The sequence below is a fragment of the Nerophis ophidion genome, linkage group LG21 (assembly GCF_033978795.1).
Source record: "Nerophis ophidion isolate RoL-2023_Sa linkage group LG21, RoL_Noph_v1.0, whole genome shotgun sequence".
NCBI classification, from domain to species: domain Eukaryota; kingdom Metazoa; phylum Chordata; class Actinopteri; order Syngnathiformes; family Syngnathidae; genus Nerophis; species Nerophis ophidion.
Genome location: NC_084631.1, coordinates 13681081 through 13706041, shown reverse-complemented (window position 1 = coordinate 13706041; position 24961 = coordinate 13681081). Strand labels below are relative to the sequence as shown.

At 41.4% G+C, this 24961-nt stretch overlaps 1 protein-coding gene across 1 annotated transcript; it reads left to right on the top strand.

Annotated features, from left to right (window-relative positions):
- Positions 1–399: 399 nt before the first annotated feature.
- Positions 400–20434, top strand: efna1b (ephrin-A1b). The gene is made up of 4 exons (XM_061881977.1): positions 400–600; positions 14573–14868; positions 17594–17773; positions 17852–20434. The coding sequence occupies exons 1-4, from the start codon at positions 503–505 to the stop codon at positions 17974–17976; spliced, it is 699 nt and encodes a 232-aa protein (XP_061737961.1). The 5' UTR covers positions 400–502; the 3' UTR covers positions 17977–20434.
- Positions 20435–24961: the final 4527 nt, after the last annotated feature.

Sequence of the window (24961 nt, the reverse complement as noted above, 5' to 3'; positions counted from 1 at the left end):
TTGAGATAATTTACTGGTTAACAATATTTTTTATGCATTTTTTGATGGCTATACCTTAGCGTCCAGAATGTTGATTACATATTAAAACATATTCCTAAATAAATAAATAAAAATCCTATATTTAATGTCATTCACTTTTTCTTCTCATTCTTACTTTTAAGGACTGAAATGTTTAGCCATCCCCTAACTATTTTTAAACATTACGTTCTTGTTGACTGTTCCTAACCGCGCTTTAATTGTACTACTCCTCACGGTTGTTTTTGTGTGGGTTTTTTCTTTTTTCTTTATTTTTGTCTCGCGCTTGAGCAGCCTCCTCCTCATTGGTTGGCGTCCTAAAGGGGCGGAGTCTCAAGTAGACAAAACAGCTTTGCGCTCGAGAGCTCCAGTCATTAAAAACAAACACAGCTTCCAGTCAACTACTACTACTACTACTACTACTATTACTACTACTACTTCGGTACTTTTTTTTTGCGTGATTTAAAGCACCGCTTCGACATCAAACATGGACGTGACGTGTGTGCTGTCTTTAGTGCTGAGCTTCGCCGCCTGCGTTGTCTCCGCGGAGAGACACAGCGTCTTTTGGAACAGCTCCAATCCAAAGTAAGTGACATATTTGACCATTATAGATTGGTAAGAGTGTGTGCTTGGTACCTATATTTAACCCCCTCAGACATGTCATAAATAGTCTTTGCACCTTCCATCCATCCATTTTAATACCGCTTGTTCTTGTCATTTGTAAAGTGGTGCTGCACCGGTAATTCTATCTGAACACTCAGTGGGATCGATGCAACTTGACAGATTTATTGAGCTTTCACTGCCAGCAGTCCACTAGAAAGAGAGATTACTTGCACTGTACTGTAAAACACCCTGTCTTCTCCCCGTGATTAATCAAGACAACAACAACAACAAAAAACCCAAGGCCAAAGCCATTAGGGCCCTCTTGATTACATCAGTGGCTCTCTAAATTGACCTTTAGCATAACAAGGAGGGACAACATGAGAGTAAAAGGCTGGTGGAAAGTTCTGCTGTTGTGAGTGTTGTTCTTGTCATAAGTGACTCAACAGATCTGCGTCACTACACCTGCACAGGTGAGACAGTGTGTGTGTGTTGGGGGGTGAGTAATCATAATGCAATCTGGTTTTGGGGGCTATTTGTGTAAATACATAAAAAAAAGTCATAATCCCATTTATGTTGTGTCTAAAAATAGGGGTTTTTACGGTCCTAATCCTTTTCATCAGAATCTAGTGCATTCTGGGCCGCCAGTGATCAGTTGGAGGGATTCAGTAAATCCATCGGCCGCCCTTTGACTGCACCATGACTGCGGATAATGGATGCTAATTGATTCCCAGTCTGATTGTAAGCGATTTGTCTTGAGGATGAGGACAGTGAGCAGATGGCAGCAGTCTGCCCATTCATGTTGGAGACAGTGTGCGTCTGTGTGAGTGTGTGTGTGCGTCTGTGTGTGTGTGTGGAGCACCACAGCAAGTCTATGTTCTGTGCATTGAGAGGAGTGTCCAGTAATGATTTAGTGTGTGCGTGTGTGCTTCATGACAGGTGGTAAGGCATGTTTTTCAAAGTCTAGTCTAGTCTTGTTTTCACATTGCATGCCTCTGCTTGAGTGAGTGAGGTGTGTGTGTGTGTGTGTGTGTGTTCTTGTATTTCTACCCTTCTTGAGACATCAACAACAAGTACGTTCCATATGAGAACCGGCGAACAAGTTAGGACCAAAATCATGGTCCCAATACGGAAAACCATTGCATCTAATAGAGAGCCAAATACTAGAGTCCGTGAACATTGCTCCAAAGTCATGATTTTTTTGTTGATTTAATGTGCATACAAAAGTAAACCTCCGTCCAACATATGTAATAACAAGTTGAAATGTGGCCAAAATTAATTTATAATAAATAAATAATTATGTGTATAGAGACAGACTGTCATAACGTGAAGTAAATAATGAAAATTAAAAACCAATTACAAACAAAATATTTAAAGAAAAAAAATAACTGAAAGCAGTCTTTTTCTCACAATGTGTTAACTTCTTATAACATTGTGAACAATTTCTCATATTATTTCAAGTTTCTGTAATATTGCAATATTTTCTTGTAATATTATGGCTTATGTAAAATTCAAACTTTTTAATGCAAAATGTGGACATTTCTCATAAAATTCTGAATGTTATTACAATATTGACCATTTTTGTGTTGTTCTTGTAAAATAGTGACATTTTTTGAGGAAAATAATGACTTTTGTCATAATTTTGAAAAAGTAAAATTCCGATGAAGTTTAAGTTTTCTTATAAGCATTATAACATTTTTCGAGTAAAATTACGACTCTTTTCATAAAATTGTCAAAATGTTAAGCTTTTCTTGTAAAACTGCGACTGTTATTCAGTAAAACTCCAACTTTTATCAAAATGTTGCACAAATTTAAATTTTTTCTTGTAAAATGTTGACTTGCGTTGAGCAAAATTACGACTTTTGTTATAACACTGCAAAAATTCGAAGTTTTTCTTGTGAAATTCCAACTAATTTTTCACAACAAGCTTTTTTATATTTGTATAGTATGTATGTATTATTAATGTTGTGAATACAAATTTTTATATATCTACAAAGGGTGATCCTAAAGAGGTAGGCATTTTTCAGAGGCCTTAAGAAGTTAACAAATACAAGAAAGTGTGTATACGCTGGAAAATCAGAGTGAAATATGTCTTGGACTTAATAGAACATTTGTTGTGCGGGGCAAGCTGCAAGTTAACGCAGCATGCGTTGATGTGATTGTGCACGTCGGAGTGAAGGAGCGGCAGTCACTTAAGCCCTCCTCACGTAGACATGATAAATGTGTGACACACACACACAAGCAGACACGGTGGGCAGACTTTAAATGTTAATATTAACACCGTACCAGCATTCTGTTGTTGTGTTAGCATCCAGCACTCCTTCAGCTGCGTGTTTATGAGTGTTTTGTCTGTGTAACGTCCCGACCCCCTAATGTACACCTTTTAATTTGTGCAATCCAGGACTTTGGTGGTAGCGTCACACTCCGTCTGCAGACGTAATCAGGGCCTGTCTCGGCATGCATAAATCAGCATGAAGTTGGTCGGTCAAAAAAAACAAAAAAAAACCTCCAACTCATACATCTTACGCCTGGACTGTTTTCTACACCCCCTGCCCTTAGACCTGATAACCTGTGTCCCGTCTGCTGGCTGTATTTGTAATCCCACCAGAATAAGAACATACTAACATAGACTACAGGCGGTTTGTAATCTGACCAGCTGACCCATAAACACAAAACTACCATCTGGCTCGCTTCGCTTTGTATTATTTTTATCTGCCAATGTTATTCAATGATGTAATATTTGCCTTGTTTTGTTACGTTATGTTCTCTAGATCTATGAGAACAGAGATTTCAATCATTGCTGAGATCAATCCTTGCATAATCTCCTACATGGGGCAATGTGCATGGTTAGGGCCAGAGTAACGAGTCATAGTAGTGGAACTGTTGTTTATTAATCTAGCCTGTGTGTTTCCTTGCATGCTTGCTTGCATTAGCATTCAAAGATCCTGAATATGAACAGCCAACACTCACTGAGTAGCGCCACCCGTTTCACTGATTGTCAATGGAGATGTCTTTCATGACATCGATGTTTGCAAACTAACAATAAGTTTCTTTGGGCCGAAACCAGGGCTCACATTTTGACAAAGTCGTTTTAGGGACTTTGACCAAGTGAACCCAAACTACAACCTCAGATACTAGACAGACAGAGTATGACAAATAGTGAAACATTTTAGCCTCTGTGTAAGATGAGGGTAGGGCCCGTCGATAAACTTTGATGATTTGACAATTCCTTTTGTACCCCTGGGGATGTTGACAGCACATTTAATGTGACCGTTGACCCGTACGATTCAATTTAATTACATATTATTCTAAAAGGGTCTTACTACTGTAGGATTTTTCATACATTTAAAACACTTCCTTGCAGTCTACATAACATGGAATGCTGATAGGGACGACGTGGCACAGTGGGAGAGTGGCCGTGCGCAACCCAAGGGTCCATGGATCTATCCCCACCTAGTACCAACCTCGTCACGTCCGTTGTGTCCTGAGCAAGACACTTCACCCTTGCTCCTGATGGGTGCTGGTTAGCGCCTTGCATGGCAGCTCCCTCCATCAGTGTGTGAATGTGGGTGTGAATGGGTAAATGTGGAATTAGTGTCAACACGCTTTGAGTACCTTGTAGATAGAAAAGCACTATACAAGTACTAGCCATTTATTTATTTATTGTTTGGTCAAATTGATGCATAGATTATATTTTACAGACCATCTTCAACCTGCTTTCTGGCAGTCTTGTGGGCGGTCTTATTTATATGCCTGTGCCTGCTCCCAGTCTTCTTTTTTTTGTAGTTTTTAGCACTTCAATACTGACAGGTATAAATTTGAACTATACGCTATGTTGCATTACAAATGGCAACAACGAAGGATGCATGTGAATGCGCGAGCCAGTATGCCCCACAACAAGTGGATAACGAATAAGAAGACTTGTAACTTAGACTTAGACAAACTTTATTGATCCACAAGAGAAATGTATCCACACAGTAACTCAGTTTCAAAGGATGGAAAGGGTAAAGATGTAAAGGATAATGCAGGTATTAAGTAGACTAAAAATGTACTATAGTAGCAACATAAAATATAACATGTAATATTTACATATTATATATACAGTATGTGATATATATTGGTTTATATTTTTATATAATATGTACAATATATAGCAAATCCCAATTACCAAGTACAATAATACTTAAGACTATAATGGCGGACCGACTCAAAACCCTTTGGGTACAAATCTACCATATATGGATAATCTGGTGACGTCACACCAGGTCCAAATATACAAATGGCTCGTTTTGCCTCCCCGGTTTGATTTGGGGCAGTATAAAGCTGTTGGTAGAGTTGCTGTGCCAGCAACTTGAGGGTTCCAGGTTCAATTCCCGCTTCCGCCAATCTAGTCACTGCCGTTGTGTCCTTGGGCAGGACACTTAACCCACTTGCTCCCAGTGCCACCCACACTGGTTTAAATGTAACTGAGAGATTGGTTTTCAATATGTAAAGCGCTTTGAGTCAATAGAGAAAAGTGCTATAAAATTATAATTCACTTCACTTTGATTTTTACCGGATTCATGCGGCAGGTACAAATAGGTAAGAAAACGTCAATATGTGCATAATAGAGCCCACTTAATGGCAGCATTGAGTGTTTTTGCCAGAAGTCTCCTAAGTTGGAAAAATTTGCCCACTTTTGCTTGCAGAAGACTGTTCTAAATATGCAATGTCACCCCTCAGGCGTTTAGTAAGATTTAGGTCTGGGTTCTAGCAAAATGTAGCCACTCTGATAGAAAATCTTGACAGAATACAATTCACTGATACAATTTTCCTCCATCCATCCATCCATTTCTACCGCTTATTCCCTTTCGGGGTGGCAGGGGGCGCTGGCGCCTATCTCAGCTACAATCGGGCGGAAGGCGGGGTACACCCTGGACAAGTTTTTCCTTTCAAATCAAATCCTACACGGCTCTTTTTTCTTTGTACATCCATTATAGATGACCCTTTTTGGCCTTGGGTAAGAGGCACAATCAGTTACCTCAGAGTCCAATGATTAGCCCTATGGGGTGCATTACTGTAGAGTGTGCCACGAAGCTTAAAAATCGATTCATAAGTCACCCTTGCTTCTGAGAGTATACATTTTAAAAAAATCAATGCATCTCTGCTTAGTGTGTTCTCACTCCCCACTAAAGCCATTTCACCTCTAACACACTTGTCTGTGGACGGTCCCTGATTGTCCTCTCCTCCCTTCTGCTCTTCCTCTCACTCTTCCTTATCTGTGTCCCAGACTTCCTCCTCCCCCCTACCCACTTTCTCTCCCCTCCACCTTTTTCTCACAGACCCTCCTCTGTTTTGGCCCTGGTATTTTTCCACTGGAGGTGGACAGGGCACCCAAGCCCCCTGCCCCCCGCCCCGGTTTAGCTAGTGTTGGGGAGGAATGACATTGTAGTATGAGTGGGCAAGCATGCATATGTGTGTGTGTGGACACTGCTCATTCATTGCATTGCAGACATACTTTTGCATTGATTTCAGCCTGCAGCCCATCATCGCCCCCTGAAGGCCACTTTGAGCAATGCACGGTTTGTGTGACTTGTTGTCCAGGGGTGTCAAACTTATTTTAAATCGGGGGCCACATGGGCAAAAATCTAATCCCTAGTGGGCCGGACTGGTAAAACCACGGCATGATAACTTAAAAATAAAGACAACTGCAGACGGTTTTCTTTGTTTAAAAATAAAACAAGCACAATCTGAAATTGTACAAATTATAATGTTGTTGGGGTTTTTTACACTTACATGTTGTGGTTAATAGTATTTTATCTTTATTTGTAGTTATTTATATTTTCTGAATACATGATATGATAATGTTCATCAGTCAATTCATTAGTGTTACTTTTTAATCTATCGAGATAAAAAAAATGGTAACACTTTAGTATGGGGAACATATTTACCAATAATTAGTTGCTTATTAAAGTAACAAAGACTTAATTTCAGTTATTTGGACACTAGGGGAACATATAGGGGTTACTAATAAGCAATAATTCTGAGGTTATTGAGGGAAGACTCTTAGTTAATGGCTTACTGGTTGTATAATAAAGCCATCCAGAATAAGGCATTAATAAGTACTTAATAATTACTAATTATGAGCCAATATGTTACTAATTGGGCTTCACGGTGGCAGAGGGGTTAGTGCGTCTGCCTCACAATACTAAGGCCCTGAGTACTCTTTCTGTGTTGAGTTTGCATGGTCTCCCCGTGACTGCGTGGGCTTCCTCCCACCTCCAAATACATGCACCTGGGGATAGGTTGATTGGCAACACTAAATTGGCCCAAGTGTGTGAATGTGAGTGTGCGTGTTGTCTGTCTATCTGTGTTGGGCCTGCGATGAGGTGGCGACTTGTCCAGGGTGTACCCTGCCTTCTGCCCGATTGTAGCTGAGATAGGCGCCAGCGCGACCCCAAAAGGGAATAAGCGGTAGAAAATGGATGAATGGAAATGGATGGATAGATGTTACTAATTTGCATGGTAATAAGCAACTAATTAATGGTTTCCCATTCTAAAGTGTTACCAAAAAATTATATTCAAATCAAATCACAGTATGTTATTTATATAGTGTGATCATTTTTCTCGACTAATACTGTACTAACATCATGTGGTTTATTTTGTACATATGTAGCATCATCTACAAAGACACAAAGAATTGCAAAAATGTCAGGTTAATTTTTATTCCTAGCAAACTCATCCCGCGGGCTGCATAAATCCTGTTCACGGGCCTGATCTGGCCCTCGGGACAAATCAGGACACCCCTGTTTTAGTCATTCATCCAAAGTATTCAACCGCCGTAATACCTTTTAGCCTTTTTGTATCCATCTGTAAGAGAGAATGAAAGGATGTGGGGAAAAAGGTCTGAGTTAGGGGTGAAAGAAGGGTGAACGGTGCGTTGAGAAATTAGCCTCGATGAAGAGTTCTGGTATATTAAGTCAGCATTAAGAAACAGGACCAAGCAGGGCTGAGGGGGAGGGGGCAGAGGTTCACTTTGTGAGGAATAAAGGAGGCAGAGTGATCGATGGAAGGGAGGAGAGACGGTTTCGGAGTTGAATGCATGTGGAGACAATCTCAGAACCTCTCATTCTGCAAATGCCAAAGAGATTCACTGTCAGCTTTGTCACGCGTCAACATAATCGTCCTCTGATGTTGCAATCGTGACTAGAATCAGTCTGGGTTCAGGAAACAAGGTGGAAAAAGTATTTCCCTGATGGGACTAAAGACAGCATTTTTAATCATCATGTAACCCCTGAGGTACTGTGGGGGCTTATTAAAGTATTTTGTTTCTCAAGTTGTGTGAAACTTTAAACAATTTTGCCCATTGAGTTTTTCCCATAGGCGGTAAAAACAGTGGCAAAATTTGGGTTTAGAAATTGAATCGTACTGTTAGATTCTACCCGCCTTCTTTGATTGAACAGTTAGAGGCCAGATCTTTCTGAAAGATTTAACAAGATTTAGTCAAAACATAATGATTTAGGCTTATGCAAAGTGGATTGCGTCTGTTAAGCGAGCAGAATAAGGCTTGCAGTCCATTTCCCGTCTCTGTCTTCATTAATATGCAAAGAAAATGCCAATCATCAAAATGGCCACAATACCGAGATGATAAGGTGACATTATATTTTTTGAGCACACGCAATGTGGTTCATCAACATTCGTCACCGTTTTGCGAGCAATATTTAGCGTTTAATTTAGCACTCAGCAGAAAAACGTGCAAACTAATCAGTGATTGTGCTGCACAGACAGACGATACGCTACTGTACTTGGTATCATTACAGTGGATGTTAGATGTAGATCCACCCATGGCGCTTGTTTACATTTTGACGTCTGTGAGCTACGGTGTGTGGTGAAGCATGTTTAGCTATTCCTCGTCCTGCAGGGATGATACGTGCAAGAAACTTACTTTAATTGTCGCCACGGAGATGAGGATTAGTGATTTAGAAGTAGCTAAAACACTGCCGACTGGGGCTGGACTTTAGCCGCTAATGTTGGTTTCTCATCCAAAATGCGTCCGTTCTCCCTTTTCTGACTACACACTGTCTGCTTGTAAGTACTCTGTGATTGTGCATTGCCGAACATGCTCGTCTGCTCGTTAACCAGCAATGACACAACGTGACGACGGCAGGGGGGTGGCGGACCGGTACTCTTCAGAGGCGATATAGTACCGAATATGATTCATTAGTATCGTGGTACTATACAAATACCAGTATAACGTACCACCCTAGTTGGGTGCAATCAATTTTAATAAAGTTGGAGCCATTAGAACCCCTGACAGCTCCTTGGCCCGTGTTAAAGGAGGTGTGAATCCGACACACCACAGTGCATTAATAGGGTATTAAATGTGCACCGCCGAGTAAAAGGGAACCAAGTCTGGAAATCTGACGCGGCAGCCGCACTAAACTTTCCGAACCGCAGACCTCCTTGTCGTAACGTTCCGGCGCGTACACATGATCACCTGAGTAGCAAGTGGTAGGAGGTGTCATCGTAGGTCCATCTGTGTAGTGTTTCACTGTCGCTGACTGTGAAACAGATACCAGTACGTGTGCTGCTGACACGGTAGTGGTAGCAGTGTGTGTGTGAGTGTAGCACAGCAACGGTGAACTTTCACATCTTGACCCCAAGACGTTCCCCAGTGAAAAGAGCGTGTCAGTTGTTTGACCCGAGCCAGCCAGAGTTCTAGGGACAAATGGAGGCACTGCAGGACGGTCAGGTTGAAGGGTGAAGAGGACTGAAAGGGTGAGCTATGGCTTTGGGGAGGGGATCGGAGTTAAAAAAAAAAAAAAAAAAAGCTTTCCCAGCAGGGTCACATCCTACAAATTTGCAGGGTTTTTTTCCCACAAAGAAACTGGAACAATGCCGGATGGTCGGGCTCATTAGTAGGAATTTGCCACAAACACACAGTAGGCCTTAATAAACAGATGTGCTCACCAGCCTACGGCATGAGTCGCTCTCCTTTGAACCAGACAATGCAGTTCATCCCATTCGATGTCAAAATTAGCTCTCTCAGTCTTCCAATCAATTTCCAGCTCCACCAGAACAGTAGTATGTGGTTATTAACGTTACCGTTGTTCAACATTCCCAACATACTCATCTCGACGTTAGTTGCTGGGCAGGCTAGAGATGGACACCTTATTGTACATTGATTGGTCAACAGAAGACTACGTTTTTACTTTTGTGTTACGTTGGAACTTAAGAGTGGAACAGGAACAAAACAAAAAACAAAACACTGTTGAGATCATTTGTAGGGGTGTCAAAAAAAAATCGATTTTCGCATGAATCGTAATTTTTATTTGAAATGATTCTTAATGGATTCAAAGAAAATCTGTCCTGTCCAGCCTCTTTAGTAAATGTTTGGGTAACATTTTATCAAACAAAACCAGTTTTCACGAAAGTAATACAGAAATGTATCTGAGCTGTTTATCTATTTTATGGAGGAATGTAGTTAATCATAGAACTGGCACTCCATGTTGTTAAAAAAAAGTATTACTATTGAATCGAGAATCGTTTAGAAATTAAAATCGATTCTGAACCAAATCGTTAACCCCAAGAATAGAAATGAATCGAATCATGTGATGCCCAAAAATGCACAGCCTTATTAATGTGCTTAAAGCGGGACTAAACACACAGTTGTCTGTTGATTGGTCAACAGAGAATTGTGACTTCTTGGGATTGGTACCGAATCCCACACGTAAAATCTATGGTATGTTTCACTTGGCACTTGACGATCACTCCAGCAGCACTGAGAGCGGACTCAGCCAAACTACCGCTCAAGAAATTGACTCAAAAAAGGCTCCTTTTTTCCAAAAATGCGCTAGCTTGATGCTGATATACTATTGGCATGCTACTGATTAGCATTAGCGATTTTGCATGGCAATTTCAGCACCTCCAAATGTATTATTGAAAACGACAACTAAGATGTACCGTCTTTTTCGGACTATAAGTCGCAGTTTTTTTCAGAGTTTGGCCGACTTATACTCAGGAGCGACTTATGTGTGAAATTATTTACACATTACCGTAAAATATCAAATAATATTATTTAGCTCATTCACGTAAGAGACTAGATGTATAAGATTTCATCAGATTTAGCAATTAGGAGGGACAGATTGTTAGGTAAACATATAGCATGTTCTATATGTTATAGTTATTTGAATGACTCTTACAATAATACGTTACGTTAACATACCAGGCACCTTCTCAGTTGGTTATTTATGCGTCATATAACGTACACTTATTCAGCCTGTTGTTCACTATTCTTTATTTATTTTAAATTGCCTTTCCAATGTCTATTTTGGTATTGGGTTTCATCAAATAAATTTCCCCCAAAAATGCGACTTATACCCCAGTGCGACTTATGTTTTTTCCTTCTTTATTGTGCATTTTCGCCACATGCCACTTATACTCCGAAAAATACGGTGCGTTACAATCAAACAGCTGCTGTAATATGCACAATACTTACAGTATTAACACTTTTTAGGGAGCAGCACAGGACTACTAGCTTTAGCATGGACTGAACTTAAGAGCCAACAAACCATCACCTATACAAACTAACTGTACAGACCAACTGTAATTGCTACTAATTAAATAAATTACAAATAGGAAGATGTAACGACTGTCTAATCTGCTAATTTTTAGGTGATGCAATAAAATCGTTTTACATTATCATTAAAAACAATTCATGTTTATTAACACACACAAAAGTACCGAAAATTGGCGCCATTAAGTACCAGTATTGTGTCCCCAGGTACCGGAAATCAGTACAATGTGAACTGTACCCATCCCCGGTGACTTCATAGTTTAGGACAAAGAGCTAAATATGGCTGCAACACAAATCTCCAGAAATTGCAGCTTATTTCCAATAAGTGTTGTCATGTGACGCTTTCCAGTGCGGCGTTTATCTTCTTTGTATTGCAAAGTTACGCGTCGTCCTGCTGCCACATTATATACTTTTGCTAGTTTTTGCTGATCTTTAACTCCAGCAATTGGAAAAGCAAACATGTTTGGAACGTGCAATTGCGTACTGCTCACTATAAATGAGGTTACTGATGCTCTTGTGTGCTTTCCCACGAGAATGGCAGAAAGCGTGAGCAACTGAGGTTTTGCAACAACGTGGCCACACACACACACACTCACACACACCTGGCTTCACATTCGATGCCGCTTCAGTATCATGTTAACGCCACTCTCACTCTGGTGAGAAGTGTCGATGTGTGCCAGCGAGAGACGGCGGAGCTCTGTTGATGTAAAGATCTGGTGGACACAACAACAACAACACTAATGGAAACAAGTCGTGGAAAGAAAATGCCACAATTACAGCGAATGAGCTCATAAGTTACACACACATCCGCTCCGATCAGGCTAAAGTGAAGGCTCCACAGGGGGTAATGTACAGAGGTTGGAGGGGCCCTGCAGCCTTCAGGCGTTCTGTCTATGGGGAGGGGAAGGGTATAATTACCCCCTATTCATTTCTCCCCCCCTTTTTTTCTAGTAAACACATTGGCCCCCCCTGGTCCCTAATAGCTTTTAATAAGCCTGGCTATTAGAGGCGCTGAAGAAGTGGTGAAAGGATGGCTAAAAATTAGACATTTCCTTAATATCAAGGTGCCTCAATGGAGTGAGCAAGAGGATCCATTTTATTTGCTAAAATCAGTGGGGTTTTTTAACCATTGAAAAGAGGGCCGCCAAAAATATTGGTTCTTCGGCTCTGTTGTAATAAACGTTTCCACCACTTGTGGCTCTAATGACAACATCAAACCTCAAGAAGAAGTCCGGAGCTGAAGTATAGCTCAGTTGGTAGAGCGGCTGTGCCAGCAACTTAAGGGTTGCAGGTTCGATACCCGCTTCCGCCATCCTAGTCACTGCCGTTGTGTCCTTGGGCAAGACACTTTACCCACCTGCTCCCAGTGCCACCCACATTAGTTGAAATGTAAAAATTAGATATTGGGTTTCACTCTGTAAAGTGCTTTGAGTCACTAGACAAAAAGCGCTATATAAATATAATTCACTTCACTTCACTAAGTCATAGAGAAGTTTCTTAAGCGCCAAAATTATGACTAAGGCGGAGAAGCTGTTTTTTTTTTTATTTGCACTTTAATTGTATGAATAGTTTAGTTCAGAGACATGTTTATTATTTATTTAGTTTATTTATTTGTACGTTGTGAACGACTCTCGCTGCCATGCGGGTTCCAGGGACCATCAAGAAAGGACATGTCTTTGAGCAGTTTTGTCTTTCTTTATTTTCCAATAAGAAAAGTCTTTTTCGGGTTGCTTTTCAGTCACCCGCGTCGTCTGCCTTTTGCTCTCCTTCTCGCTCTCCCTCTCGCTCTCTTCTGGGTTGCATGCGCTTTGTCTCGTTCTGTCGTTGTCTCTCCGCCTCTCTCCTCGACGTTCATGCCGCCCTTTTAAAGAGTGAGAGAGGATTCATTAATCGTATACAGGTGCGCGATCCACACACCTGATCTCGATTGTGGCGTCGTTCCCGGCACGCCCCGCCTCGCCGCTCGCTCGCCATCCCCGCCTCTTCGCCGCCTCTGCGTCAAACTGTCTGCTTCGCCTCTGCACATACGTATATGTATTTTTTTCATCGGTTATCTTTCTCCGACACTGCCGCAGAAAGACATGATTTACGCCACTCCTTCTTTGTCTCCTTTTGTCCACCAAACTTTTTATACTGTGCGTGAATACACAAAGGTGAACTTTGTTGATGTTATTGACTTGTATGAGTAATAATCACGCATATTTGGTCAGTGGATGACTGCAAGCTAATCGATGCTAACATGCTATTTAAGCTAGCTGTCGATGCTAACATGCTATTTAGACTGGCTGTATGTACATATTGCATCATTATGCCTCGTTTGTAGGTATATTTGAGCTCAATTGCCGTTTCTTTTAACTTGGGCACAAACAGCTATACCTTTTGGCCATTCTAAGCCAGTAAATTCTGTTTTGCTAATGATTTCCAATATTGTAAAATTGTGTAGAATGAATATTAAATTTCAACATTTCAATCAACGAAGATGACAGAAATTTGTGGCTCCATGCATATTTTCAACACTTTGAGTTGCCGACCTCTGGCGTATTATGTTCTCTGAGGAGGGGCCATGCTTTGAAAACTCCTGACGTGTAAAAAAAAAAAAAAAATGTTTAGCCGATTAGGTTCCCAATCAGGGAGAAAGGCATCCGCCTGAACCATGTTTCGAATGGTGCTGCGCTAACAAAGCATGTTTTGACTGGTAGGTTAGTGTGAACCGACACATAGAGAGGCAGGAAGGAGGGGTTAAAGGCCCGTGATTGGAGCCACTGTGTCTGTGCTTTGGCCAGGGGGGTCCCTGCAGGAGCCACAACAACAGGAGAAGGCATTGAGGGGAGGTGGACGAGGAGTGGGGGGGCTCCAGAGGCACCACGTCCTGCACTTTGATGGCACACACTGGAACCCTTGTCGCTTTCACTCTGCAAAACCCCGAGCAGACCCCAAAGATGCGAGCATCAAAGAGGTCGCCTTTTTTTATTTATTTTTTTTTTTTTAGCACAAGCACAGGTACATGTTCCAAACGTTCCCGAGTAAGACCACGTAAAGTTAGCGAGACGGTGTGCAAAACGGAGACGAGGAGGCTTGAAAGGAGCCGTAAAACTAAATGAAGGTGGGGGAGATGAAAAGGGAACAGGAGGGCGTCAGCTTGCCTGGCCCCGCTCCCTTTTGTCTCCGTGTTTGATGGAAGAGTCAATAGAGAAACATACGAGATGGTAAAATAGAAAACCAGGAAGTGGGATGGCGCCAAGACTGCGTGGGCGTCAATCAGTTCGCCCTGATGAGTCACTTTTGATCCGACTAATTAGCGCAAAGCTCAACACACACACTTCCCGCACGCACCTGGGAGTAGTAAGAAGTGCGAGATGTTTCGCCACACATCTAATTACTCACCCTTCTCGCCTTCCGCAGCTTCCTGTGGGATGAGTACGCGGTGGACGTCAGCATCAACGACTACCTGGACATCATCTGCCCCCACTACGCCCTCGGCGAGGTGACGCCGCACAGCGCCGAGCGCTACGTGCTGTACATGGTGGACAAAGAGGACTACGAGGTGTGCAAGCCGCACTCCTTCGACCAGCTGCGGTGGGAGTGCTCGCGGCCTTTCGCCCCGCACGCCCCCGAAAAGTTCTCCGAGAAGTTCCAGCGCTTCACCCCCTTCACCCTGGGCAAGGAGTTCAGGCAGGGAGAGAGCTACTATTACATCTGTAAGTATTCCAGTCCAATTCCACTGCTTCTGCCTAGGGAAATCACGCAAAAAAGAATTATTCAGTCTAAGGATCAAACTGTTGCCACTGTTTAAAAGTGTAAAAGGAAGTTAACCTCTGGCGTAAGTGTAAAAGGAGGTAAAGACGTAAAAACAATTAAGACTAATGAAAATGGCTTAATTTTGTTGAGCATCAGTCTTATGGTCACGCAAGTTTTTAAAACAAAAACATGTAATTTTTTAACATTCTTTATTGTCACGCAAGTGTGAAAAGAAGGTAACCAAAACCTCAAACCAGGATTGGGTTTAGTGATATTCTACAAAACAATAAAACGTCTTTCTTTTTGTTTTTAAAAATAAATTTAAAAAAAAAAGTACGACCAAGTGTTTTGTTTTTTTTAAGTGTAAAAACAAGTTGTGTAACGATTCCGTGGCATCGTAGTGATGCGGGTCATTCTCTTAGTGATGCAGTCGGGCTCGGACACAGCGTGAAGGTAAGAAATACTGATTTATCTAAGATAAAACCAGACTATGAACAGAAAAACTTGCACGAGGCACAAAAGGCAAAACAAAACTACTAGCATTGGAGGTAAAGGAGCAAAGGCTTAGCGCGGAAGCTAGCAAGTACTGATCAGGAATCGGAGTCGTCACTGTTGTGAAACACAAACTAGGAGGCAAGACTGAATGAACAGAAAAGGCAGGCTTAAATAAAGACAGTAATCAAGAGGCAGGTGCGCGTCAAAAGCAAGAGGCAGGTGAATCTAATGAGTAACTATGAAAACAGAACAAACCAGGAACTAAGGAAGTCAAACACTAACAGAATATAATACTAAAACGAATCAAAACCGGAACATGATATGATCCGGGCAGCGCATCATAACGAGTTGACCACTAATGGTTTTATTCAACTTGAATTGCAAACAATGCAGATTTAATTCATGTATTTTTTTAACATAATTTATATTTTATTTTCAAGTGTAGAAAAAGGTTAAGCACTAATACAAGTGTCAAAATAAGTTACCATTAAAATAATAAGAAAAAAAAACATACAATTAAAAAAAGAAATATTACAATTTGGCATCTAATTTTTGGAACAATCTTAATCGTCACGCAAGTGTAAAAAAAAGTTCACCACAACCTGAAACACAAAAAAAGTATTGAGCTCTTGTGACATTTTGCACAACAATAAAATGTATCTAGCATTAACAACAAAAGGAATTTAGCCATGAAGCATTTTTCTACATTTTTATTCATAACACAAGTGTAAGAATAAGTTAACCATTGTTTGTGTTAAAGGGTAAAACAAACTGTGAATAATGCAAATGTTATCAATTTAGCTTCGATTTGAAAACAACTCTGTCTTGAATGACAAAGGCAAAATACTAATTTGCATGATTTTTTTTTTTCATTCTTTATTATCACGCAAGTGTAAAAAGAAGTTACTAAACCCAGAAAACAAGAAAGGTATTGCGCTTATTGACCCATCCATCCATCCATCCATTTTTCTACCGCTTATTTCCTTTGAGGTCGTGTGGGGCGCTGGTGCCTATCTCAGCTACAATCGGGCGGAAGGCGGGGTACACCCTGGACAAGTCGCCATCTCATCGCAGGCTTTATTGACATTTTACAAAACAATAGCGTCTTTGCTTTTGCAAAATGTTTGTTCGTAACACAAATGTAAAAAGAAGTTAAATAAATTGATTAATTAATAATAAAAAATAATGGCCCTCATGTGTCATTATTGTCTGTCTATCTGTGTTGGCCCTGTGATGAGTTAGCGACTTGTCCAGGGTGTACACGGCCTTCTGCACAAATGCAGCTAAGATAGGCTCCAGCGACCCCCTGCGACCTCAAAAGGGACAAGCGGTAGGAAATGGATGGATGGATGGAATAGTAATCCATCCATCCATTTTCTACCGGTAGAAAATGGATGGATGGATTATTATTCCATCCATCCATTTTCTACCGCTTGTCTCCTTTGGGGTTGCAGGGGGTCGCTGGAACCTATCTGAGCTGCACAAATAATAATAATAATGACAATAATAACAATAATAATAATGTATAAAACAATAAATAATAAAATGTAAAAAAAAAAAAAATTCAAAAAATTATCAAACCGTCTTTTAATGACAAAAATTTAAAATGTTTGGCATCTATTGTTTTAACCTAATTTAAACAAAACATGTTTACCTTTGCAAAACATAAAAACAACAATACATTTATTGCGGTTTTCTTCCCTTAACTCTCCATTACGAGTGTCAAAAAAATAGATTGTCGAATGAATCGGGATTCGTATTTGTAAAAATAAAAAGTAGTTTTTTTTGTTTGTTTGTTTGTTTTTTTAAATCTGTCTTGTTCAGCCACTCAGGCAAATCATGTCGTTGATGTCGATGCCTGTATCTGCCGTACAGATTTTCTTTAGCAAAGAGAAGTGCGGGATACGTTTCCTCCTGCCTTATTTGTATTTTACTTTATTACATGTTTGGGTAGTATTTTATGGAATAAAACCCATTTTTTTTAAGTAATATAGAGATTTATCAGAGCTGTGTGTCTGTTTTATGGAGGAATGTAGTTAACCAAAGAACTGATTTTGAATCGAGAATGGATTCTGATTGGAATCATTCACCTCAAGATTTGAATCGAATGTGCTCCCAATTGTATGACTTCAAATGCTCTTCATCAAAATCATGTTTTTGATTATAACAAATGTTCCACCTGTGTTGCAGCCAAGCCCATGCACCACCACGGCCAGGACTGCCTGCGTCTCAGGGTGGACGTGGCCTCCCAGAAAGGCTCGGGAAAACCTCGTCTGGACAAAGCCAAGAAAGTCATGGAGGAAAGTCTGGAGGCGTCAAAAGCCAAGTTTGTGGGAGGAGTGCACAACCTCTCCAATCGCCTCCCAGCAGGTGAGGAACGCAAACAGCTTGGCCTCTTTGTTAACCCCTTTACCGCCGACTTACCTCTCGCCCGTTCTCTCCCCCTAGACGACCCCACCGCCATGGAGCCCAACGTTCTGAGGAGCGTAGGAAGCAGCGGAACGCGGACCGTCTCCTCGTCGCTGTTGCTCATCACGCTCCTTGCGCTTTCGCTAGCGTTGATGCTTCACTGAAAAGGAATGAAAAAAAAAAAACATTGCAAAAAAACACCAGTGCGGGTCACTGGTGTCACGGACAAGACAGAGTTTTTATACAAAGACGTGTGTGTGACTTTGTGTGTGAGTGTTGTTGTTGTTGTTGTTGTGGTGTGAATGTTGGGGCGTGGAGCGCTCCAAAAAACAGGATCTCAAGTTGTTGTTTTTCTGTTTTTGTTTTTTTATACCTGATAATAAGAATGAAGCACCATTTGTTCTCATACCACTCACCTGGTACAATTCCTTTGTCTCACTGTGTTCCTCTATGTCTAGAGGGAGAATGAGTCGTGTTGATCAGAGAAATAGTCACATAGTGGCGTTTTGTTATGGAGGATTTTATTTGATTATTATTTGTATCATGTTGTGTATGTAGCACTCAACTTCACACTGGTGCCCATGACAGCTATCATGTTCTTATCCGGGGACATACTGCAGACACTCACTCAAACTACAGCATTTTGACCCTTTTCAAAGTGCTTTAATTGTGCATATATTTATTGACGTTTTGAAATTATTATGACCGTCATTAACCCCGAAAGTTATCACACTCTGTTGTTTATTTAGATCACGGGTGGGGAAACCTTCTTCCTGTCCGGAAGAAACCAAGGCAACAAATTCTACTGCACCTGGATATAAGACGACCCCACATTTTTTTTTAAAGTCAATGAAATATGAAGAACAAAATCTTTAGACCCCGAATACACGACAACTAACTTTACAGATTCTTTATTTATTTTTATTTTCTTTAAAACAACCTTTTTTTTTTCATTGTTTTTCATCAGTGAAAAACACCACCAAGAAAAATCTCCAGATCCAAACAATAAGAAAGCGAGGTGGCAACTTGTCCAGGGTGTACCCCGCCTTCCGCCCGATTGTAGCTGAGATAGGCGCCAGCGCCCCCCGCGACCCCAAAAGGGAATGAGCGGTAGAAAATGGACGGATGGATGTTTGTGTAAAGACAAATAAAAAAAAAAAAAACATATTCTCAATATTAGTAAAATAACGGTAGAGTTCTCCAGATCCCGAATATAAGACGACCAACCATCCATCGTTCCATTTTCTATCTCTTGTCCATCTCGGGGTTAAGACAATAAGAGTTTTGGGAAAATATTTTTGGTCATGTTTTCAATATCATTGAACAAAACTCTGGACCCACAACAAATATGAGATAAGAAGTCTTTTTGAAGACCTGTTTTTGAAATAAATAAATAAACAATAACATCTCTAGACCACAAATATTAGACAAGGCATGTGTTTTTTTGGAAATGACGAAAAATATATTAACCATGTTTTTATCAGTGAAACAACAACAAACATCTCTGTTTTTTATATTAGTGAAATAACACATATCTCAAGGTTTCAAATATAAGACTATCCCTCAGTTATGGAAAAAACATTTTATAATCTGTCAAATATCTTTGAACAAAACCACAACAAAATGTTTAGACAATTTAAAGATAGCTAGTATTTTCAAGACCTGTTTTTTGAAAAGCCAAAGAACAACAAATATGTCCAGATTTAAAATATAAGACGACCCCTATTTTTCAAAAACACTTTTTTGAAAATATCTATTGAACTTGGTTTTTAATACCACTGAAAAAGGCAACAACTAATTTGTTTAAACAGATAAAATAATAACTAGTTTTTAAGACCTGTTTTCATGAAAATACTTATTTTTGTATTGTTTTTAATATCAGTGAAATAAAGAATGATCTCGACCACAAATATAAGGCCGCCCCTGTTTTTCAAACCCTGATTTTTGAAAAGACAATATTAATTGTCTTTTTTTTTTATATATATCTGTGGAAAAAAAAATGAGCCCCGTATAAGAGGAATAGTCCTTCTGAGGTGAAAGTCTACTGTATGTCTTATATTCAGGTCAGTATGGTCACGCACACACACACACATATATATATATATACATATATATATATATATATATGTATATAATTTGTTATCCGTTATGCAGTGCTCAATACCGTAGAGCGGAATATGTGTTAGGTCAGGAAAAATCCCCTGAAGAGCAGGGAAACCTGTGAAACAGACTTGTAGGGATGAAATAGCCTCGGTGTTTTTAGCTGACCTAACATGTATATATATATATATATATATATATATATAGTGAGCATTCAGAAAAGTTTTTTTTTTATTTGGCCTGGGTGAAGTGCTCCCGCGTGCCATACAGGGCCCACATGCTGCAGATTGCCCACCCACCCCTGATTAGTTTTCCCTCTGGTGTCCAGTCTTTGAGACTGTCCTGGTACACATTTACTGAAAACTCCCCGAACCGAAACGACTGAAATACACACACTGGCCACTTTGTTTTCCGTTATTTGTGTTGTTTTCTACTTGTTTTACATGTACATAGGTAAATATATGAAAACTGTTTTAATATGTGAAAAAACGTTGTGGAATAAAAGAAAGGTGTTGTAATATATTTGGGTCTGTTGGCGTATTTGTCCACCCACGGGTCTTTCCCCAACCTCAACTTTCCACCGCCTTCATCCTGAGAGCAGCAGTTTGCTCTGGCTTCTATTTCACAGACTGAAAAGCAAACACGAGGAGCAGGACGGTGCAGGGGGGGATGAAGAAAGAGCGCGCTAGCCTGCGAGCACACTGGCGACTGGGTGTGAAGGTGTCACTCTCCCACCCTTCCTTTTTTCTTCGCTGCCCTTTTTTGCCTCTTTTGCTGTTTCCATACGTTCTCTTCTGGAGCTGAAGATGAAAATCCAGCCACATGTCGGGGGTGAAAGGAGACACGCCGTCAGAAACCTCAGATATGACTGAAAACTGTCAAAAGTAGCTATCCACTGTAAAACCAGGCAAGCATATGCATTCCGAACCTAGAACATAAAGATGATGTGTTTGTTTTTCCACTATGGCCTCATATGTTCAACTGAAGGATGAGCTCAGGCACGCAATGTAACACACAGGTACTGTCGGGGTAGTCTGTGATAAAGCTGCCATGATGTCATTCAGCAGCACCAAGATTAAGGATGGGTATTGTACACATTTGAACCAATACGGTAACGATTCCTGGTTTCTGCGGCAACAATTTTCGGTACTTTTGTGTGTATCAATAGCTATAATTGTTTTGGATGATAAAATCAATGTTTTTTTGCCACATTCAAAAAAAAGACGACTATTATAACTGCTGTCCAGTTGTTGTATCTTATTTTATTATCAACATCAAAATCAACTAATCAACAACAAAAATCATCAAATCAAACTTTATTTACTTTATAGCACTTTTCATACACAAGAAAGTGGCAACACAGAACAAAAGAAAAAATAAGATAGAAGAAAACACGCACACACACAGGGTGTACTGTAGTTATTGACAGTAACGATAACTAATATAACACCATTTAATAAAAAAGTATGAAACAAAGTATTTGTAAAAATATTATATAAATAATACAATGATAAATCAATAACAATGAGAGAATATTAGTAGTAATCATAGCCATAATTAAAAAAGAAAATCAATAAAAAAAAATAATGAGAGAATGTATAGTAGTAATAATAGCAATAAATAACAAAGGAAATTAATAAAAACATAAAAACTTAAGAAGAGTTTAACATGATCAGTAAAAAAAAGATGTCTCTTTAGATGGCAGAAGTGTATAGTTGTTATGTAATGTTGGCTGGTCAGTTCAGTTTTTGCTGTCCAGTATTTTGTTCCGCCCTAAAATGTGTTAATACTGTAAGTAGGGTTGTGCGGTATACCAGTACCAGTATAGTACTGAGATACTAATGACTCATATTCGGTCCTATACCGCCTCTAAAAAGTACCAGTTACACCCCCCCCCTCCTTCTTTCAAAAGGGCATGATGGCGTGTCGTGTCATTGCTGGTTTATGAGCAGAGGAGCATGTTTGGCAGTGCACAATCACGGAGTACTTACAAGCAGACAGTGTGTAGACAGAAAAGGGAGAACGGATGCATTTTGGCTTAAAAACTAACACTAAAGTTGAAGTTATAACACTGTAACGCCCTCAGGAAGAGGTGCTTTAAGACCTAGCTTTCGACTAACGTCCAGCTCCTGTCTGCAGTGTTTAGCTACTTCTAAATCACTATTCCTTGCCTCCATGGCGAAAAATAAAGTATGTTTCTTACAAGTATCATCCCTGCAGGACGAGGAATAGCTAAACATGCTTCACTACACACCGTAGCTCACCGGCGTCACAATGTAAACAAACGCCATGGGTGGATCTACATCTATCATCCACAGTAATGATATTAAGTACAGGGGCGTATGTAGTTGATACTACTATGACTAGATCGATATTTTTTAAGCATTACAAAATCCATCCATCTATCCGCTTATTACCTTCGGGGTCGTGTTTTTGTAAGTTTATTTATATTATGTTTATAAACTCAGGAAATACATCCCTGGACACGAGGACTTAAATTATGACCATTTTATGGTAAATGGTAAATGGGTTATACTTGTGTAGCGCTTTTCTGCCCCTTTTTTTAAGGAGCCCAAAGCGCTTTGACAGTATTTCCACATTAGCCCATTCACACACACATTCACACACTGATGGCGGAAGCTGCTATGCAAGGCGCTCACCAGGACCCATCAGGAGCAAGGTAGAAGTGCCTTGCCCAAGGACACAACGGACGTGACTAGGATGGTAGAAGGTGGGGATTGAACCAATAACCCTCAGATTGCTGGCACAGCCACTCTACCAACTTCGCCACGCCGTCCCCCATTTTATAATCCTGTAATGACTTTGTATCGAATCAAAAGCAGAAGAATAAGTGAGTTATACATTTAAAAAAAGGTTAAAAGAGAAAGTAAGCAGATATTAACAGTAAATGAACAAGTAGATTAATAATTATTTTTCTACCACTTGTCCTTCATAATTTTGACAAATTAATAGAATGATAAATGATAAAGAGTTAGTGCTGCAAGGGGTTCTGGGTATTTGTTCTGTTGTGTTTATGCTGTTTTACGGTGCGGATGCTCCTCTCTGAGCTGCCACCTTATCGTGGTAGAGGAGATTGCGTGTCCCAATGATCCTACGAGCTATGTTGTCCGGGGGCTTTATGCCCCCTGGTAGGGTCTCCCAAGGCAAACAGGTCCTAGGTGAGGGATCAGACAAAGAGCAGCTCCAAGACCTTTATGAAGAAGACAAATCGTGGACCCAGATTTCCCTCGCCCGGACGCGGGTCACCGGGCCCCCCCTCTGGAGCCAAGCCCGGAGGTGGGGCGCGATGGCGAGCGCCTGGTGGCCGGCCCGGCACAGCCCGAAGAGGCAACGTGGGTCACCCCTCCAATGGGCTCACCACCCATAGCAGGGGCCATAGAGGTCGGGTGCGATGTGAGCTGGGCGGCAGCCGAAGGCAGGGCATATGGCGGCCCGTTTCTCGGCTACAGAAGCTAGCTCTTGGGACGTGGAACGTCACCTCACTGGGGGGGAAGGAGCCTGAGCAAGTGCGCGAAGTGGAAAAGTTCCGGCTGGATATAGTCGGAATCACTTCGACGCACTGCAAGGGCTCTGGAACCACTTCTCTCGAGAGGGGATGGACTCCCTTCCACACTGGCCTTGCCTGCAGTGAGAGGCGACGGGCTGGGGTGGAAATTGTAGTTGTCCCCCGGCTCAAAGCCTGCACGTTAGAGTTCAACCCGGTGGACAAAAGGGTAGCCTCCTTCCGCCTTCGGGTGGGGGGACGGGTCATGACTGTTGTTTGTGTTTACGCACAAAACATCAGTTCAGAGTACCCACCCTTTTTGGGTACACTCGAGGTAGTACTGGAAAGTGCTAACCCGAATGATTCCCTTGTCCTACTGGGGGACTTCAACGCTCATGTTGGCAACGACAGTGAAACCTGGAGAGGCGTGATTGGGAAGAATGGCCGCCCGGATCTGAACCCGAGTGGTGTTTTGTTATTGGACTTTTGTGCTTGTCACAGTTTGTCCATAACAAACACCATGTTCAAACATAAGGGGTGTCCATATGTGCACTTGGCACCAGGACACCCAAGGCCGCGACACCATGATCGACTTTGTAGTTGTGTCATCGGATTTGCGGCCTCATGTTTTGGACACTCGGGTGAAGAGAGGGGCGGAGCTTTCTACCTATCGGGTTTTTTTGGCTCTTAGGACTCTGGAGGCAGTGGACAGGTACTGACAGGCCAAGCGGTGTGCAACTTCAGCGGTCACGGAGGCAAAAACTCGGACATGGGAGGAGTTCGGGGAAGCCATGGAAAATGACTTCCGGACGGCTTTGAAGTGATTCTGGACCACCATCCGCCGCCTCAGGAAGGGGAAGTAGTGCACTATCAACACCGTGTATGGTGCGAATGGTGTTCTGCTTACCTCAACTGCAGATGTTGTGGATAGGTGGAAGGAATACTTCGAAGACCTCCTCAATCCCACCAACACGTCTTCCTATGAGGAAGCAATGCCTGGGGGATCTGGGGTGGGCTCTCCTATTTCTGTTGCTGAGGTTGCTGAGGTAGTTAAAAAGCTCCTCGGTGGAAAGGCCTCAGGGGTGGATGAGATCCGCCCGGAGTTCCTTAAGGCTCTGGATGCTGTGGGGCTGTCTTGGTTGACAAGACTCTGCAGCATCGCATGGACATCGGGGGCGGTACCTCTGGATTGGCAGACCGGGGTGGTGGTTCCTCTCTTTAAGAAGGGGGACTATTGTGGGATCACACTCCTCAGCCTTCCCGGTAAGGTTTATTCAGGTGTACTGGAGAGGAGGCTACGCCGGATAGTTGAACCTCGGATTCAGGAGGAACAGTGTGGTTTTCGTCCTGGTCGTGGAACTGTGGACCAGCTCTATACTCTCGGCAGGGTTCTTGAGGGTGCATGGGAGTTTGCCCAACCAGTCTACATGTGCTTTGTGGACTTGGAGAAGGCATTCGACTGTGCCCCTCGGGAAGTCCTGTGGGGAATGCTCAGAGAGTATGGGGTATCGGACTGTCTTATTGTGGCAGTCCGCTCCCTGTAC

Bases quoted from the DNA above. Each gene is read 5' to 3' on its own strand.
- efna1b (XM_061881977.1), top strand. From the start codon at position 503: ATGGACGTGACGTGTGTGCTGTCTTTAGTGCTGAGCTTCGCCGCCTGC. The intron at 601-14,572 runs GTAAGTGACATA...CGCCTTCCGCAG, and splicing joins TGGAACAGCTCCAATCCAAA to CTTCCTGTGGGATGAGTACG. The intron at 17,774-17,851 runs GTGAGGAACGCA...CTCTCCCCCTAG, and splicing joins CTCCAATCGCCTCCCAGCAG to ACGACCCCACCGCCATGGAG.